Here is a 16,756-nt window from a genome sequence, read left to right on the forward strand (position 1 = left end):
CTTGATATTTATCGAGAATGATATTTAAAACCTAATACTTTTTTTTGTCTTGAGCTTAAGATCGAGTTTATTGTCAAGTCATGTCATGGAATGAGTAATTTTGTTGTTGCATTAATTGGACTCTTATCTAGTCGCATCCAACCATATTTTTCCACTCTCCACTCAGTAATTCCAAAGACTTTACAAGGAAGTTGACTCTATATCGAACTCGTGATCGTATTGAACCAGCAACAAGGTCTGGGCCTTGGCCCATTTTACAGGCCCACTCGATAACACTGAAAAATTAAAATTTTCGGACAAAAGTAAGGTAAAAACTAACCAGAGAAGCCGATTCCCCGCAAGATTATTATTTCTTTGTTTCCCACTCTCCTCTCCTTCAAACCCACCATATTCCGGCCACCATGAGCTCCGCCAGAGCGAAGAACTTCCGCCGCCGCATCGACGACGACGATGATGACGACGCCGATACCCCTTCAACCACCTCCACTCTCAAATCCCTATCAAAACCCTCCTCCTCTTCCTCCGCCTCCGCCTCCGCCAAGCCCAAGAAGCCTCAGAGCCAAGCCCCCAAGCTCCTCAGCTTCGCCGACGACGAAGAAAACGCCACGCCGTCTCGCTCCTCCTCCAAGCGCGACAAGTCGTCTTCTCGCCTCGCCAAGCCCTCCTCAGCTCACAAGCTCACGGCCGCCAAGGACCGTTTGGTAAACTCCTCCTCCTCCTCCTCCGTCTCTTCTTCTCTTCCCTCCAATGTCCAGCCCCAAGCTGGAACTTACACCAAGGAAGCCCTCCGTGAGCTTCAGAAGAACACGCGAACCCTAGCCAGCTCTAGACCTTCCTCCGCCGCCGCCGCCGAGCCCACCATTGTTCTCAAGGGCTTGATTAAGCCCGCCGAGGCCGTGAACGGAGCGAGAGAGCTGGACTCCGATAACGACGAAGTGCAAGGAGGGAACAAGGATAGGGTTGATGCCGAGTCACGATTGGCTTCCATGGGGATCGACAAGGATAGGTCGGAGTATCCTGATCAAGCCACCATAGAAGCCATTCGGAAGAAAAGGGAGCGGCTCCGGAAGTCCAAGCCCGCCGCGCCGGATTTCATTTCATTGGATTCGGGGAGTAATCACGGCGCGGCGGAGGGGTTGAGTGATGAGGAGCCCGAGTTTCGGAACCGAATTGCAATGTTTGGGGAGAAGATGGAGGGTAGTAAGAAGGGTGTGTTTGAGGATGTTGATGATAGGGAAGTGGATGGTGGTGGATTGAGAAAAGAGAGCCTAGTAGTCGGAGATGACGATGAGGATGAAGAAGAGAAGATTTGGGAGGAAGAGCAGTTTAGGAAAGGGTTGGGGAAGAGAGTGGATGATGGCTCTAGTATAGGGGTTAGTGCTAGTGTTCCTAGAGTTCATAGTGTGCCACAGCCCAAGGCTACTTACTCTGCAATCGCTGGCTATAGTTTGGCACAGACTCTGCCTGGTGTGTCGAGTATAGGAGGGGCAACAGGAGCATCACAAGGTTCGAATGCTATGTCCATAAATGAGCAAGCTGAAATTGCTCAGAAAGCTTTGCAGGAAAATGTGAAGAAGCTTAAGGTACGAATTGCTCTTCTTGTTGAATTTGATGAATTTTATTGGCTGATGCTTGATGCAAGATCATATGGGATTAATAATGGAATGAGATATTGGCTTTCAGCCCTGACACTATGACATACATCATTTTACTAATTTTTCTTTTCTTTTCTAATACTATGAGTAGAATAGAAGTTGGTTACTTTTCACTAGGTCTGTGGGTATTGCCTCAATTGGCATCAAGAACAAAATGGTAGAGAACATAACTGCTTTGCTTGTATGCATTTCAGTAGCTGAATTGCACCCCCTTGGCATTTACCATTTAGTTCTTTTACTTGCTACAGAAAGTTAAATGCCATGTAGTTCTTTTCCTTGCAACAGAAGGTTACATGTATCCAAGGACCAACAATATCTTTTCTGACTTTCACTTTCTATATGGTCTGGCAATAGTTAGATAGATGTAAAGATGTCTTTATGGCATTAAGGAAACAACTGTTTTGGTTTTATCAACATGCAAATACTGCAAGCCTTTTGTTTTAACTGGTTTAGATATGTATTTCTAGGTATTGACGTATTGGTCAAATCAGTCACTTTTGTGGGTAAATTCACCAATTGCAATACCTACATGAACAACTATACATCTGCAAAAATGTGTGCAACATATGTATATCAGTATATGTGTGACATGTATTTTGCCATGTCACGAAACTCATTTATGGCACGATTAATCCAGAATATTAAATTTGTGTTCAGAGCATATGTATATGTTAATATTTAAACTCAAAATATATTAAATTATTGTTTGTTTTGTTTTGTTCTTTTATTTACGCCTTTTTTTCTTTTCTTGAAAAACTCTCAGGAAAGTCACGGAAGAACACAGATGTCACTAACTAAGGCTGATGAGAATTTATCCGCCTCACTATTGAACATTACTGCTCTTGAAAAGTCTCTGTCTGCTGCTGACGTGAAGTACAAGTTCATGCAAGAGCTTCGCGATTTTGTCTCTACCATATGTGACTTTTTGCAGGTATGCTATAATCAGATCTTATCTTGCTTGAATATGAACTCCAAATTTCCTGAGGGTAGCAGCTATTTATAAATACGGTTGACTGCATTATTCTAAATTCTTTTGCTGTTACCTCTTATCATTCAACACATTCTCCATTAAATCTCGAACACATACACATGCGCACATGTATAAGTTAGTAAGAAAGGAGGAATACAGAAGATGGAAGAAGCGACCAAACATTTAGTAGGAAGTTGGGAACAAACATTTACTGCTCATGCCATCTTGGCCAAAAGAAGACAAAGTCCACTTCCCATATTACAATTCATGCACCATAAGTCCATAACCACAATCCTAGTGTTATAAATTTACATAATTTCTAAGATTAGCTGCGTTACTTACTTTATATGGCAACCCAAAAGGCCTTATGGATTAAATCATTGACACCTATTGCAGATGACTGAATTTCTTAAACAACAATATCTTCTTATGATATTGGTTGGTTTGACCCCATTAATTTGCAGAAATTATTTTTCTTCCATGGATTCTTGTATATACATTATTTCATCAGAGCACTTCATCTATTATGTCTGTCAATCAGAGACGAATCTCTCGCTCTCCCCCCCTCTTTCTTTTACCTGGCGTTACTGAGTGAAAGATGAAAAAAGCTAGTCCTATGAATGGGTTTTGAACTGCATCGGGTCCTCATCTTCATCATTATTGTCATTATATTCACACCCTCTGTCTCCCTCATCTTCTTCATAATCAAGATCATCACTACTTTAACCATGCACAGATCATTAATCAATATTCTGCTTTTGTTAGCATATTTGACTGCTCCTAAGAACATGTTAACAGCTATCTGGTAGTTGATTTCTCACTACATTGGCTAAAAGTATCTAATTACTTAAGAGTTAAGACTTGTATTAAAAGGAGGCTTCTAACTCACCATAATTGAAAATGGAAAATGGGTTCCTATTGATATTCTGTGTGCTCGTTGGTCATTATGTTTATGTTCACTTATTTTCAGGATAAGGCTCCCTTGATAGAGGAGCTTGAAGAGGAAATGCAGAAGCAACGTGATGAACGTGCATCAGCTATTTTTGAAAGAAGAATTGCTGATAATGATGATGAAATGATGGAAGTAGAAGCAGCTGTAAATGCAGCAATGTCTATTTTCAGTAAAGAAGGTACCAGTGCTGAAATAATTGCAGTTGCTAAAAGTGCAGCACAGGCTGCTTCTGCTGCTGTGAGAGAACAAACAAATTTACCAGTCAAGCTAGATGAATTTGGTAGAGATATGAACCTTAAGAAACGTATGGATATGAAAAGCAGGGCCGAGGCTCGTCAACGCAGGAGAAAAAGGTATGAAGCTAAGAGAGAGTCATCCATGGATGTGGACAGTCCTAATCGGACGGTTGAAGGAGAATCAAGCACCGATGAGAGTGACAGTGAGAGTAAAGAGTACGAGTCACACCGCCAGTTGGTGCTTGGGACTGCTGATCAAGTTTTCAGTGATGCAGCTGAGGAATATTCACAACTTTCAGCTGTCAAAGAAAGGTTTGAAGAATGGAAGAGAGAGTATCGATCCAGCTACCGTGATGCTTACATGTCATTGAGTGTTCCTGTTATATTCTCTCCGTACGTAAGGCTGGAGCTCTTGAAGTGGGACCCTCTCCGTGAGAACACAGATTTTGTGAATATGAGCTGGTACTTGTTTATACTTTTTATTGCTAATTATTTCACACCTTCTATGTACACTTGCTTCTCTTGTTGGGCTTAGCCTGCTTGTTCAAGGCATCAGTAGCCACAATATGTCTTTCTTATGAGCACTGAGCACACACAAATGTACTCATGCTGGCTTAAATCATCATACTAATAAGATCATTTTCCCCTGTTCAGGCATTTATTATTAGAGAATTACGGTTTACCGGAGGATGGTTCGGATTTTCTATCTGATGATGCTGATGCTAACCTTATCCCTGCATTGGTGGAAAAGGTTGCATTACCCATTTTGCATCATCAAATTGTTCACTGCTGGGATATTCTCAGTACAAGAGAAACAAAGAATGCAGTTGCTGCCACAAGCTTGGTAACAGATTATGTCTCTTCCAGTGAGGCTCTTGAAGATTTATTAGTAGCTATTCACACCCGTCTGGCAGATGCTGTCTCAAAACTTACGGTATAACATTTGAACTGTCAAACTAAATTTTTGAGTCATTTAAGCAGCGTAAGCACAAGATAGGTGTGCCTGTTTTGATATTGGTCCTATATTCTATAGAACAAATGTTGTTTGATGAAGGTTTTTTTGGACTATATCTACAATCCACCGGATAACGTTAGGTCGTAAGGGTGGGAAATTCTGATCGAAGGAACTTACATGAATTTTCAATCATTTCTTATTTATAGGTCCCAACATGGAGCCCTCTTGTATTGAAAGCAGTACCAAATGCTGCAAGAATTGCAGCATATCGATTTGGGATGTCTGTTCGTTTGATGAAAAATATCTGCTTGTGGAAAGAAGTACTTGCTTTGCCAGTTCTAGAGAAGCTTGCTATTAATGAACTTTTGTGTGGCAAAGTTCTACCTCACATTCGAAGCATTGCTGCCAATGTTAATGATGCAGTTACAAGAACTGAAAGGATTATTGCTTCTCTATCAGGGGTGTGGTCAGGTTCAGATGTCACAGGAGACCGTAGGTATTGCTACTGACCATTGTGCTTTAAAAAGATTAAAATTATCTGCCATTTAAAATAGCCTCAGCCGCACTTAAAACAAACAAGTTTTTACTTCCATAAATTAGCTTGCTTACTGATATTAGCCGTCTCAATGTTATGTATGATTTTCTCAATCAACCTTTTTACTTATCTTTTTGTCCCTTGCATATGATGCACAATTCTTCAACTGATCTAATAAAGGCATGTTTTAACCCCAAATAGGTGTGCTCCAAATTTGCAATAAACTTAGCATCCCTTTTCCCTTCATTTCTCCTCCTCCCATACCTTTATAAAAGTCTTTCCTGCCTTTCCAAGCAGGTTACTGCAGTTCATTTTAAGAAACTTTGTGCAATAAGTGAGGTTACCTTTTATTGTTTTTGGGGAATTAGGTGAGGTTACTTTAGTCGCAGAGTCGCAGATTGGTGAAAAACCCATCATCTTTTGCATGGACATGATGTTGAGTTGCCATTAAGGGTATCCCTCAAATGGTGAGAGGAAGTCCTGTGAGAAAGAGAGGGAAGCATAACTAATGGATTGTTCCTTTGAAGACCAATGAGCCCTTATTTTTTTTTTCTTTTCTCCCTTTGGTGTATTGTTAAGTCTTAAGTTGAATGTACTCAACATAATTATTTTAAGTCTGCTGAGCTAAGCTGACTAAGTCTACATTCCCTTGAAAAAATAGTACTTCACAATTTAGAAGACTTTCTAATTTCAATTTGTTTATGCAACTGGCTGCTGACTTGATGTTTTTTTAAGCATAAGTTTTCCTTCTCTCTCCCCTTTCCTTCTGGGTCTCTTTAATGTTTTGTTTTTACATACAAAGTACTAGATGAGTCGTGTAAAATTGGTAAATTATTACTTTTGAACGGTATGTGCTCTTTAATTTTTTTTTGTTAGTTGTGTCCTTAACTGCATATTTAATGTTATCTATTCATATTCTGAAAAGGAGATCTAATAGTACCAATAACAATGCAGCCGCAAGTTGCAATCACTGGTGGATTATGTGCTGACGCTGGGAAAGACTATAGAGAAGAAGCATTCGCTGGGTGTGACACAAAGTGAAACTGGTGGACTGGCTCGTAGATTGAAGAAGATGCTGGTTGAGCTCAACGAGTATGACAAGGCGAGGGACGTAGCTAGGACCTTCCATCTTAAAGAGGCATTGTGAATTTTGAGAAGCCCGAAGGTAGATATCTGGACTAGAGCACACGTTAAAGGCCACCGGCCACAGATTTTCGACAATCCATCTTTGAGCAAAACAAGGTGCAAGTATTGGACCCCGTAAATTTCAAGCAGACAAGCCCCTCCTTATGTCATACTTGGACATACACAATCAAGCACAGTATCGTTTTTCTCAGAATATGGTTCGCTCCATTTCTGTTAACCATGGTAATTGATTAGAGCAGGATATCCCTTATGGGGGAATCAAGATGTGAAATTTTTGAGAGAAATGATAGGAGAATTCATTTAGATAAATTTCCAGTTGTTACTTGACTTGCTTCTGGTTCAGGAATGCTTCTTGATTTCTGGTGGAGAGTTTTACACCTGCCGTGGTGGCCGAAATGCTACCAAAATTTCAGTACATATTAGATGTTTTATGTTATCATTTTGGATCCTGCAGAAATGACCTGATTCTTGCCTAATGGCATGGTTAGTACTTTATGGTATTATTTTCTCTACTGCTTAATAAGGCATCGTCGTCATCTGTGAAGCAGTTCAACGAAGTAGGTGGCAGCAGATTGCTCAACAAACCTGCTCACCTGAAAGCATAACCCATTTTCAGGTAGACACCTAGTGCTCTTAAGATTATTCATTAAGAACCCTACCAACGAAAATTTCCTCAGCAAAAGATTCTGATAAAGGTATTAGATTGTTGTGAGCAAAGTTTCGTTGTGCAAGAACCTCAAGAAAAATAAATAAATTATCTTTTGCAGTTGAAATATTCGTCATTTCACTAGCCGTAGAAAGTAAAAACTATAAATGGAGGAAAAGGTTTTAAACGAGTTTCAACTCTAATTTTTTCGATTCTCATAATATTCACCTTGTTCTGTTGCTTAACCAAGTTGACAACAGCATTTTAAAAATTTGCCACCTACTGCTCTATTCGTCTTCTAACTACTTGTGCTTGTCTCATCTCTCCATATTCAGCACTACTATTGTAAAACACACTTCAGACCCAAAAAAATACAAAATTGTTAAACACACTTGTTGCAAGAAGTATGTATGGTCCAATTAAGTTTTTCTATTATCCTAGGCTCTTAGCATAGCTGCCGGCGACGGTGATTCGTTTTTACTTAATTTTTATGGTCAAGTGCTCTGAGCATTGTAAATGATTGGTAATGGAGTGGGTGAACAAAACGCATATGCGTATACGATTAAGATACTAAGTCATTGTTTGTGTTGACTAATTAAGAGGATTTAAGATGAATTTTATATCTATACGCTGCTGCAGATTTTAGCATAAGATTCAGTGATTCAATCATGGTGCATATATATGCATTTGACTCGGAATCATTCACCATTTCCGAAACCTTATTGTCAAAAATTGGTTGATAATCATACTATTGTCATTGGTTACAAACTTGGTTTGTATATTGACCGTTGTGGATTTGAGTACTTGATTTAACCAATGATCGATAACGCCAGGGTTAAGTTAATTATCGTACATATCAAAATGTTACTGTACAATGACATTGATGGGAAGCTAGAACAGAACAGCTTGAAGTACTATGCATGTGAGCAATTAGTGGTGACTAGAAAATTAAGAAGCTAATATATATATACAGGCATACAGCTATACATATATATATATATATATATATATATATATTATTATAGTTTGGATCGTGGAAATTGAGTCGCATAATTGATTTTACATGTGATTCTTTAAATGGATGAAAAAAGAAATTCTTTATAGCAAACGTGAAATTCCATGTCACTACGTGGAGGTCATGGCTTCTAGATAGAGTAACTAATGTATATTCAAGTGCACAAAAAGCATATAGGAGTACGTAATGAACAAGGTTAAGATACCAGGCATTATTGTGCATATATTCGACTAAAAAAGAAAAAACATGGTGCATATTATAATATTGACATAAGATCACGCAAGGCCTGAAACAAGAGGATGACTGGGACCCATAATTAACTTGTTTGGTCTTATGTTTTAGCCACTCCTGATCACATGGTCAGCAGCTGACCATGAATTTTCTGGTCACTGACCGTCCGATTGAGATCGGACGGTTGACAGCTCTCATCTTAAATCTCATTATTTAGTTGTCAACCGTCCGATCTCAATCGGACGGTCAGTGACCAGAAAATCCATGGTCAGCAGCTGACCATGTGATCAGCACTCGTGTTTTAGCTTTTCACTTTGCATGTGTCATGTGTGTGTAGATATAGATGCATCAGGCTCGATCTTTGGACTTTCGTCTTTTTCATCTTTGTGTATGTTGCACATTAAAAACCTAGATGACCTAAGTTGAAACTTGGAAGTGATAATCCTACCAGATGTAGGTGGATGCAGTTTGTGCAATTGTTTTCTTGTTTAAATTGATGAATATGGTCTATCAATGGTGGAATCTTTCGTATAGTCGATCATAACATGTGGTTAAATCTAGCTAGGTGGTAGGTAGAAGTTGAACTGATGGCTCTCTAGCTCAGATTGAGCACATTCACGGAGCCCTTTACGTTAGTTAATTTGTGTAGATTCATTTACATCAGAATCAGATCATATAAAATACAAGGGAAACAAATAAAGCACAACTCCAATCAAGTATTATGTTGATACGGAATGCCCATAGCTTTTACAAAGAATTTTAATCGTTTTAGTAAATAGTCTCAACTCTAAACATTATTGTGAAGAGAAAACCTAACAAAGAAATTTATTTAATTTTTTAAATATTTTTTTAGTGATATTTTTTCTTATAATTTGAATATTCTCATAATTGTCGGACGACAAATATGTATAAAATATCAACACCATCACATTACATTGATTACCAAAGCATTGACATAAACTTATCCGAATCTTTACTTTGTTTCCCAAAAGATAATCATCCGAAAATACAAGATGTAGATTCCGATTCCTAGCACGTACATGACTTGCAAATAAGATTAGAGTAAGTAATTAGTCTTAGGACTAAGTTTAGTTTACTCCCTCAAACTTAAGGTTGAAAATCAGTTAGGTCTCCGATTTTTTTTTATAATCACGATGGTCCTTACACTTCTGATTTCCATCACTTGCGTCCAAATTTTAAATTTAGCTTCGAACATGACATCATAAGCTGAGTTGGCACCGACATGAGGGCCCACTTTTCAAATTTTAGACCCCAGGATCCTAGGATTTGGGGGGGGGGTCCAAATTAAATTTTTTTTTTGTTCGACAATAATTTTTTTTTTTTCTTTTAAGAGAGAATACAAAATGTGGTACATGAAAACCAAAAGTCAATTCCATTATGCTTATTAAGGAATACAAATAGGAAAAAGAAAGGAAATAAACATTTCAAATTTGATATAATTGACATAATGTAACACAAAAGGAAAGAACTGATAGATATTCTTTATTAGATTTGGAAACAAATGCATTTTTGTTAATCTATCGGGGTCCATTAATGAATTTGAGCAAGAAATAACCTATAATTAAGGTAAACAATGAAGCTTAGTTAGACTGTTTAGGAAACCAAAGGGGGGGAGGGGTCCAAATTAAAAAAAATTTTGTTCGACAATAAACTTGTTTTTTTTCTTTTAAGAGAGAATACAAAATGTGGTACATGAAAACGAAAAGTCAATTCCATTATGCTTATTAAGGAATACAAATAGGAAAAAGAAAGGAAATAAACATTTCAAATTTGATATAATTGACATAATGTAACACAAAAGGAAAGAACTTATAGATATTCTTTATTAGATTTGGAAACAAATGCATTTTTGTTAATCTATCGGGGTCCATTAATGAATTTGAGCAAGAAATAAGCTATAATTAAGGTAAACAATGAAGCTTAGTTAGACTGTTTAGGAAACCAAGGGGGGGGGGGTAAGCATTTTGGGAGGGGGGGGGGGGGGGTCCAAATTAAAAAAAAAATTTGTTCGACGATAAACTTGTTTTTTTCTTTTAAGAGAGAATACAAAATGTGGTACATGAAAACGAAAAGTCAATTCCATTATGCTTATTAAGGAATACAAATAGGAAAAAGAAAGAAAATAAACATTTCAAATTTGATATAATTGACATAATGTAACACAAAAGGAAAGAACTGATAGATATTCTTTATTAGATTTGGAAACAAATGCATTTTTGTTAATCTATCGGGGGTTCATTAATGAATTTGAGCAAGAAATAAGCCATAATTAAGGTAAACAATGAAGCTTAGTTAGACTGTTTAGGAAACCAAGGGGGGGTCTGGACCCTCCCAGGCCTGACTATGAGTCCGGCCCTGGGTGCAGGGACAGTTCTGAAGGCCTTGCTGGAAGTAGAGGGACTGAGATGGGAGTGGAGGTGTTGGAAGAGCTATTGAGTGAGACTAGTTGAGTTTGGGGCACGATTATCGGTGGCCGAAGTAGGACTTAGATGATTTAGGGCCAGAGAGTTGGGAGACGAGAGATGTGGAGGCCACCGTCATTTCTGAATTCTCAAAGGGAGAGAGTGACTTGGGCTTTTTTGTTGAGAGAGAGAGAGGACATTTTTCGGGGTCTGGTTTTTTTTTTTTCCTTTAATTTTTTATTTCAAAATATCCATTTCGCCCTTCTTGTGGGTTATACTGTCTCTGCTAAGTCAGCTTGTGACGTCATGATTGGAGCCTAAATTTGAAATTTGGATGCACATGATCGAAATTAGAAGTGCATGGGTCACCATGATTAAAAAAAGAAAAATATCGGGGACCAAACTAATTTTCGACTCAAGATTTAAAGGAGTGAACTTAATTTAGTTCCCAGCTAATCTCAATTTCTTGAATTGTGTGTTTTTCGTTGGGTTTTGTTTTAGCAAACCCTAGTTGGCTAGTTGCAATAAACAATCTCACTGCCCTAATATCTCACCATTTTCATTCCCAGTCCCCAGTACAACATGCTTGCGTACAGATTTTGATTCCCGATATAACCCCCATTTACATACATCCCCAGAATTTCTTCAATTAGAAGACACCTGCAGCAATTTGGGATAATTTATTCCAGTAAGTTTCTACCATATGACGATTGAAACCCAGCTGAACTATGTTGAAGCTTGAACGTCACATGGATACAATCGTACGAGGAGTAAAAGATGGATCCAGTTCGTGTAATCGTTTTCTGGTTTAAATTAATTGAACCTAAGGGCGATCCGTGAGGATCCAATCGTTGGATCATCGTATAGATCGGTAAAGATGATCCTCTAGGTGATATGTGAGGGTCCGACCGTTGGATCGTCGTATAATTGTGATTTGTGAATTATTTTTTGTCAAAAAAGGAAAGGAAAAAAATCTAAAAAGATAGAAAATAAAAAAAAATTCAAAATAGAAAACCAAAATAGTTCATATATATAAAGAAAATGGCAAATGAGGGGTTATATACACAAGTCTTAATTGGTTTTAATTACTTTGATTAAAAAGTTAAAAAAAAAAAGTTTATGGGTTTTAACGGGTTCCAACGGAAAACCCGCAAACCCACCGGGTTTGGCCCTCGAAACCCGTTAAGCTAACGGGTTCTTACCGGGTCTGCTCGTTAAGAACCCGGCCCGTTAAGAACCCGCACTATACCCGCACGTTGCCAGGCCTACATATATGCAGTAACCAATACATATAAGTAAACATCTCATAACCAAGATCACACATAAGCATTAAATACATTTAAGTGTTTGTTCATTAGTTCCAGTATAAAACATAAACAAGGTATATATTACTAACTTGAAACAGTGATGAACGATGATGAGAATGAAAACTTCAGTAGTATTCATCTATGCATAGATATGACCATCGAGTTAAATTAATTAATTGCCAACTTCATCGATACTAGAAACCTACTGCAGCTTTTATTGGAGGTAAAGTTAATGAAATCATTCTTGCAGTACATAAGGGCTGTTTTGTTCTCTTCGATCTAGAGCTCGTATATATATATATATATATATATATATATATATGTTTCGAGGCTCGTTGATGACATGATGAGCAAGAAGATGTATTTGGAGAAAAGGTTATTAGCATATCTATGCAGTGAGTACTGACTATAATTAAATGCAACCCACACCATCTGACCCTCATACACGTAGCATTCATATATAGCAAGACAATATAATACCAAGTATCAAATTGAAACTTCAGTTATCCTATCAGAACTAGAAATTGTTATAAGCATAAGGCCATTAGTTTTTGCTGTCTAGAGAATGGGATCAGAGGTTCAGTAAATCAACATGTTTCCAGAAATGAGAGCTCTATCAATAAGAAATTGGCAACATAACAAACTTCCTAAGCAACAATACAACCAAAGAATTATTCAAGGAGGACTCTGAATAGTAATTAGTATATAGCAATCAGTTGAAAATATACAGCAATTCTAACTCAATGAGATACCGCAATTCTAACATCCATATCAATGAACAACAAAAAGAGAGAAGCACAAACGTGTTTATAAGGGAAAAAAAAAACCAATCATGAAATTAATCAAAATTCTTAGCAGATCAAGCTACCCAGACACCAAATCCTTAATCAATCCGTAAAACAATCACAACCCATACACAAATTACAATAGATAATCAATCCATAGTCTTTAATAAAACAAATTACGGTGGATAGAGAAAGAAGAGAGAGAGCAATGATCAACGCAGAGAGAGAACATGAGAAAGGAGAGAAATTGAACCTAAACAAGAGTAATCGAAGGAGACTGAAGCTAGAAAAAAATGAGTGAGAGACGAGGCTGAATCGAAGAACGATGGAGAAGAGATTTGGCGTTGTATAAGACCTGCTTCGAGAGTCCGATGAATTTCGGCGTCTCTGTGTAAGAAGGTGTGGAGGTAGTTTCGGAGACTACATAGTCTCATTTAATTGAGTCCTTATTTCAGCCAAACATGGGATAACTCTTATTTTAAGAAATAAGACAGTCTAATCTCATCCAATCCGTTGTAACAAACGTAGCCTTAGTGTACTATGTTAGGCTCCTATGTAAAAGCATTTCTCATCAAGAATAAATTTGCATGCGCTCCAAAGGGATGAAACTATTTAATAGAGAATACCAAGGTAGCTAGTGATATATGAAAAACCAAAATTCTATGATGGATGCCAGTGTAAATGTGTATTGAACGGTTGAATTGATATATAGGCTATGTTGGGGGGGGGGGGGGGGGGGCTTTTTTGCTCCCCTGCTTATAAGCACAAGAGCAACAAGTGTTTGGTGAGTGAGCTTATCCTCAGCTTTTGGAAAAAGCTGCCCCAGCTTCTATCTAAAAGCAGAAGCTGACTCCCCCCAGCTTTTAGAAGCCAGAAGCTCGCCGAGCATTGTAGGGGTAGTTACTGTTCATTAATGAATTTTTTTAAATCCCGGTTTCTACTTTCCGTTGGTTGAAGCAATTACAGTCATCTGCCATCAAACCCTTGATATCAGTCTCTCGCTCTCCCTTTAATCACAGAACTCATCCATGCTCGATCTCCCTCTCACAGAACCCATCCAGTCGCCGCCACATCTCGCGTATCCCATCTGATCTCCCTCTAATCACAAAACCCATCCAGTCGCCGCCGCATCTCGATCTCCCTCTAATCACAGCACCCATCAGTCGCCGCATCTCGATCTCGGCCTCACTTGCATCTCATCAGGATTTCGGAAGTGAAATTGAAGCCTCAATCAAGCAAGCCTCAATCAAGTAAGTCAGTCTCTCTCCCTCTGCTTCGTTCTTATCTTTAATCTAATTGTTGTTATATTTGTTTTGATTTTCGTAGTTCTTGTTAAAGCTTTTGCATTGTGACTTTCGCAACCTCTTCTAAATCAAAAAACATGCTGGGGTTTGGTAGTGGGTAAGAGTGGATTGAGAAAGTTAAAACATTTTGGTGTGGTGAGTGCTAGTGATCTAGAAGTGTACTACTGATGAGCAAGGTTTGAGTGAATGTTAGTTGGATAGTTGGTTAGCATTCCGCTATGAATACGTGTAATTCTGTAGATGGTTTTGTTGAAAAGGGAATCTAATTTCCAATCCTTGGTTTTGTCATAGTTCGGAGATAAATTTTACAAGAAAGCAAGAACTAGAAATTTGATTCTCCGTAAGGAAATTGGGTACAGTATTCACAGGTATTTATCTATGAATGAATCACTGTATGAGCTAATTACTTTCCTTATTCGATCTGAAGGACGTGTCTGGTTCCAATATATTTTACAGCTTGTTTTGTTTTGCTGTGTACTTTGGGACTTTATTTACTTTTGAATTTTGATTGTGTTTCTGAGGTGCTAGCTGTATGCAAGTGTTTCTTAATTTTGCTTGAAATCCTTGAATGTCGTTGACTGGTAGGAGTTTAAGAATTTGCATTTGCCATTCTTCAGTTGTGAGTTGTGAATTATGACTATATGAGATAGTTAGCAAAAACCTTAGAAGGAACCAAGAAAAACAGAACAGATGGACGTGGTACTATTAGCTTTGTTATTTGTTTCAGCTGTACAAATGAGTGGTGGCGCCTCAAGATTGAGGTATGTAAATCAATTTAATTATTTTGGTTAACAATTTTACTTCATTTGAGGTACATTGAACATCGTATGATTTATTTATTTATTTATTTTGTCCAGAAAAACAAGGAATATGGAAAGTTAAAGAAAAAGGAAATTGCACCCGATTTTGAAGACAAGTTGGATAAGATGTTCATGGGTATTTCAGCCACTGGTCAGCATGCATATTCACCATGATACAAGATGGGAAGGGTCTGCTCATGATACAAGAGTGTTTCTATCGGTACTTCGAGATCCCGAAATGAATTTTCCTAAACCTCCACCAGGTAACTATATTTATTTATAGTTATTTTTAGATCAAATTTTATGATGCTTTGAATGAAGTTTTGTTAAAATTTGACATTTCTTTATTTTACAGGAAAATATTATGTTGTAGATTCCGGATACCCTCAAATGAATGGTTTTTTGGGACCTTACAAAGGTCCGAGACAACATTTTCAACAATACCGTAGGCAAGAACCAAGAAATGAAAAAGAGATATTTAACCAAGCACACTCTTCTCTTAGAAGCGTTATAGAACGCACATTTGGAGTTTGGAAAAAAAAGTGGAAGATTTTAAGGGACATGCAAGGAATATGGAAAGTTAAAGAAAAAGGAAATTGCACCCGATTTTGAAGACAAGTTGGATAAGATGTTCATGGGTATTTCAGCCACTGGTCAGCATGCATATTCACCATGATACAAGATGGGAAGGGTCTGCTCATGATACAAGAGTGTTTCTATTGGTACTTCGAGATCCCGAAATGAATTTTCCTAAACCTCCACCAGGTAACTATATTTATTTATAGTTATTTTTAGATCAAATTTTATGATGCTTTGAATGAAGTTTTGTTAAAATTTGACATTTCTTTATTTTACAGGAAAATATTATGTTGTAGATTCCGGATACCCTCAAATGAATGGTTTTTTGGGACCTTACAAAGGTCTGAGACAACATTTTCAACAATACCGTAGGCAAGAACCAAGAAATGAAAAAGAGGTATTTAACCAAGCACACTCTTCTCTTAGAAGCGTTATAGAACGCACATTTGGAGTTTGAAAAAAAAAGTGGAAGATTTTAAGGGACATGCAAGGTTATTCATTTGATAAGCAAGTGAAGATTGTCATTGCCACCATGACACTTTATAATTATATACAGAGACATGCACAAGGTGATAGACATTTTGTCCGCAGTGAAGAAAGAGAAGGTTATGGGTCAAGTGGTGGGATAGAAATGGATGATGATGTAGAAGAAGAATATCATGGTCACGGTGCACAAGAAATGGAAACAATAAGACATAGCATTACTCAAAGTTTTATGAATGCGCGTAATAGCGTAAACATTTGATGCGAACCAGAAACCAATTGTTATTAATGTTACTAATATATTTGTATAAGTTATTTTTAAAATTGTCCAATATTAATCAGAAGTGTCACCATAATTTATGAAAATTGAAAGTTAACAAAAATTAATAAGGACATAATAAAGATTAAAATTAATAACAAGAGCATTTGAACAACATTGTTTGGTATATAATCAAGGCAAAATAATCTCTCATGTCCAATTTGGTCATTCCCCAAACAAAAAGCACAAGCCAGTTTGATTTACCAAACACTTTACCACTGCTTCTACCACTGACAGCTCCTATAAAAAGCCAGTTTACCAAACACTCAGCAGCTTTGCTTTTCAGCCACTTATTCTCAGAAATAAGCAGAAACCAGCTTTTCTGAAAAGCCCAGCCATACCAAATATAGCCTATAGATGCTAGAAATGGTGCAACAATATATGGCCCTTGGCATTCAAGTAAATGGAACCCTGG

The 16,756-nt window shown here is 37.6% G+C and overlaps 1 protein-coding gene and 1 long non-coding RNA gene across 2 annotated transcripts; both read left to right on the top strand.

Moving 5' to 3' along the window:
- The first annotated feature begins 306 nt into the window (after nt 1-306).
- LOC112197428 (transcriptional repressor ILP1) lies at nt 307-6,939 on the top strand. Its single transcript, XM_024338094.2, has 6 exons — nt 307-1,583; nt 2,419-2,586; nt 3,596-4,275; nt 4,468-4,747; nt 4,975-5,264; nt 6,258-6,939. Exons 1-6 carry the CDS (start codon nt 402-404, stop codon nt 6,448-6,450), a joined length of 2,793 nt encoding a protein of 930 aa, XP_024193862.1. The 5' UTR covers nt 307-401; the 3' UTR covers nt 6,451-6,939.
- A 6,959-nt stretch (nt 6,940-13,898) lies between these two features.
- On the top strand, nt 13,899-16,059 carry LOC121052465. The gene is made up of 5 exons (XR_005809162.1): nt 13,899-14,106; nt 14,778-14,921; nt 15,018-15,223; nt 15,316-15,725; nt 15,818-16,059. It is a non-coding gene; the product is annotated as an uncharacterized LOC121052465 (long non-coding RNA).
- Nucleotides 16,060-16,756: the final 697 nt, after the last annotated feature.

Source organism: Rosa chinensis, chromosome 4, assembly GCF_002994745.2.
Source record: "Rosa chinensis cultivar Old Blush chromosome 4, RchiOBHm-V2, whole genome shotgun sequence".
Classification (NCBI taxonomy): Eukaryota; Viridiplantae; Streptophyta; class Magnoliopsida; order Rosales; family Rosaceae; genus Rosa; species Rosa chinensis.

What these genes read in the sequence shown, in the direction of transcription:
- LOC112197428 (XM_024338094.2), top strand. Translation starts at nt 402, where the DNA reads ATGAGCTCCGCCAGAGCGAAGAACTTCCGCCGCCGCATCGACGACGAC. An exon ending in CCATATGTGACTTTTTGCAG is followed by an intron (nt 2,587 to 3,595) that starts GTATGCTATAAT and finishes ACTTATTTTCAG; the next exon opens with GATAAGGCTCCCTTGATAGA. An exon ending in GATTTTGTGAATATGAGCTG is followed by an intron (nt 4,276 to 4,467) that starts GTACTTGTTTAT and finishes TCCCCTGTTCAG; the next exon opens with GCATTTATTATTAGAGAATT.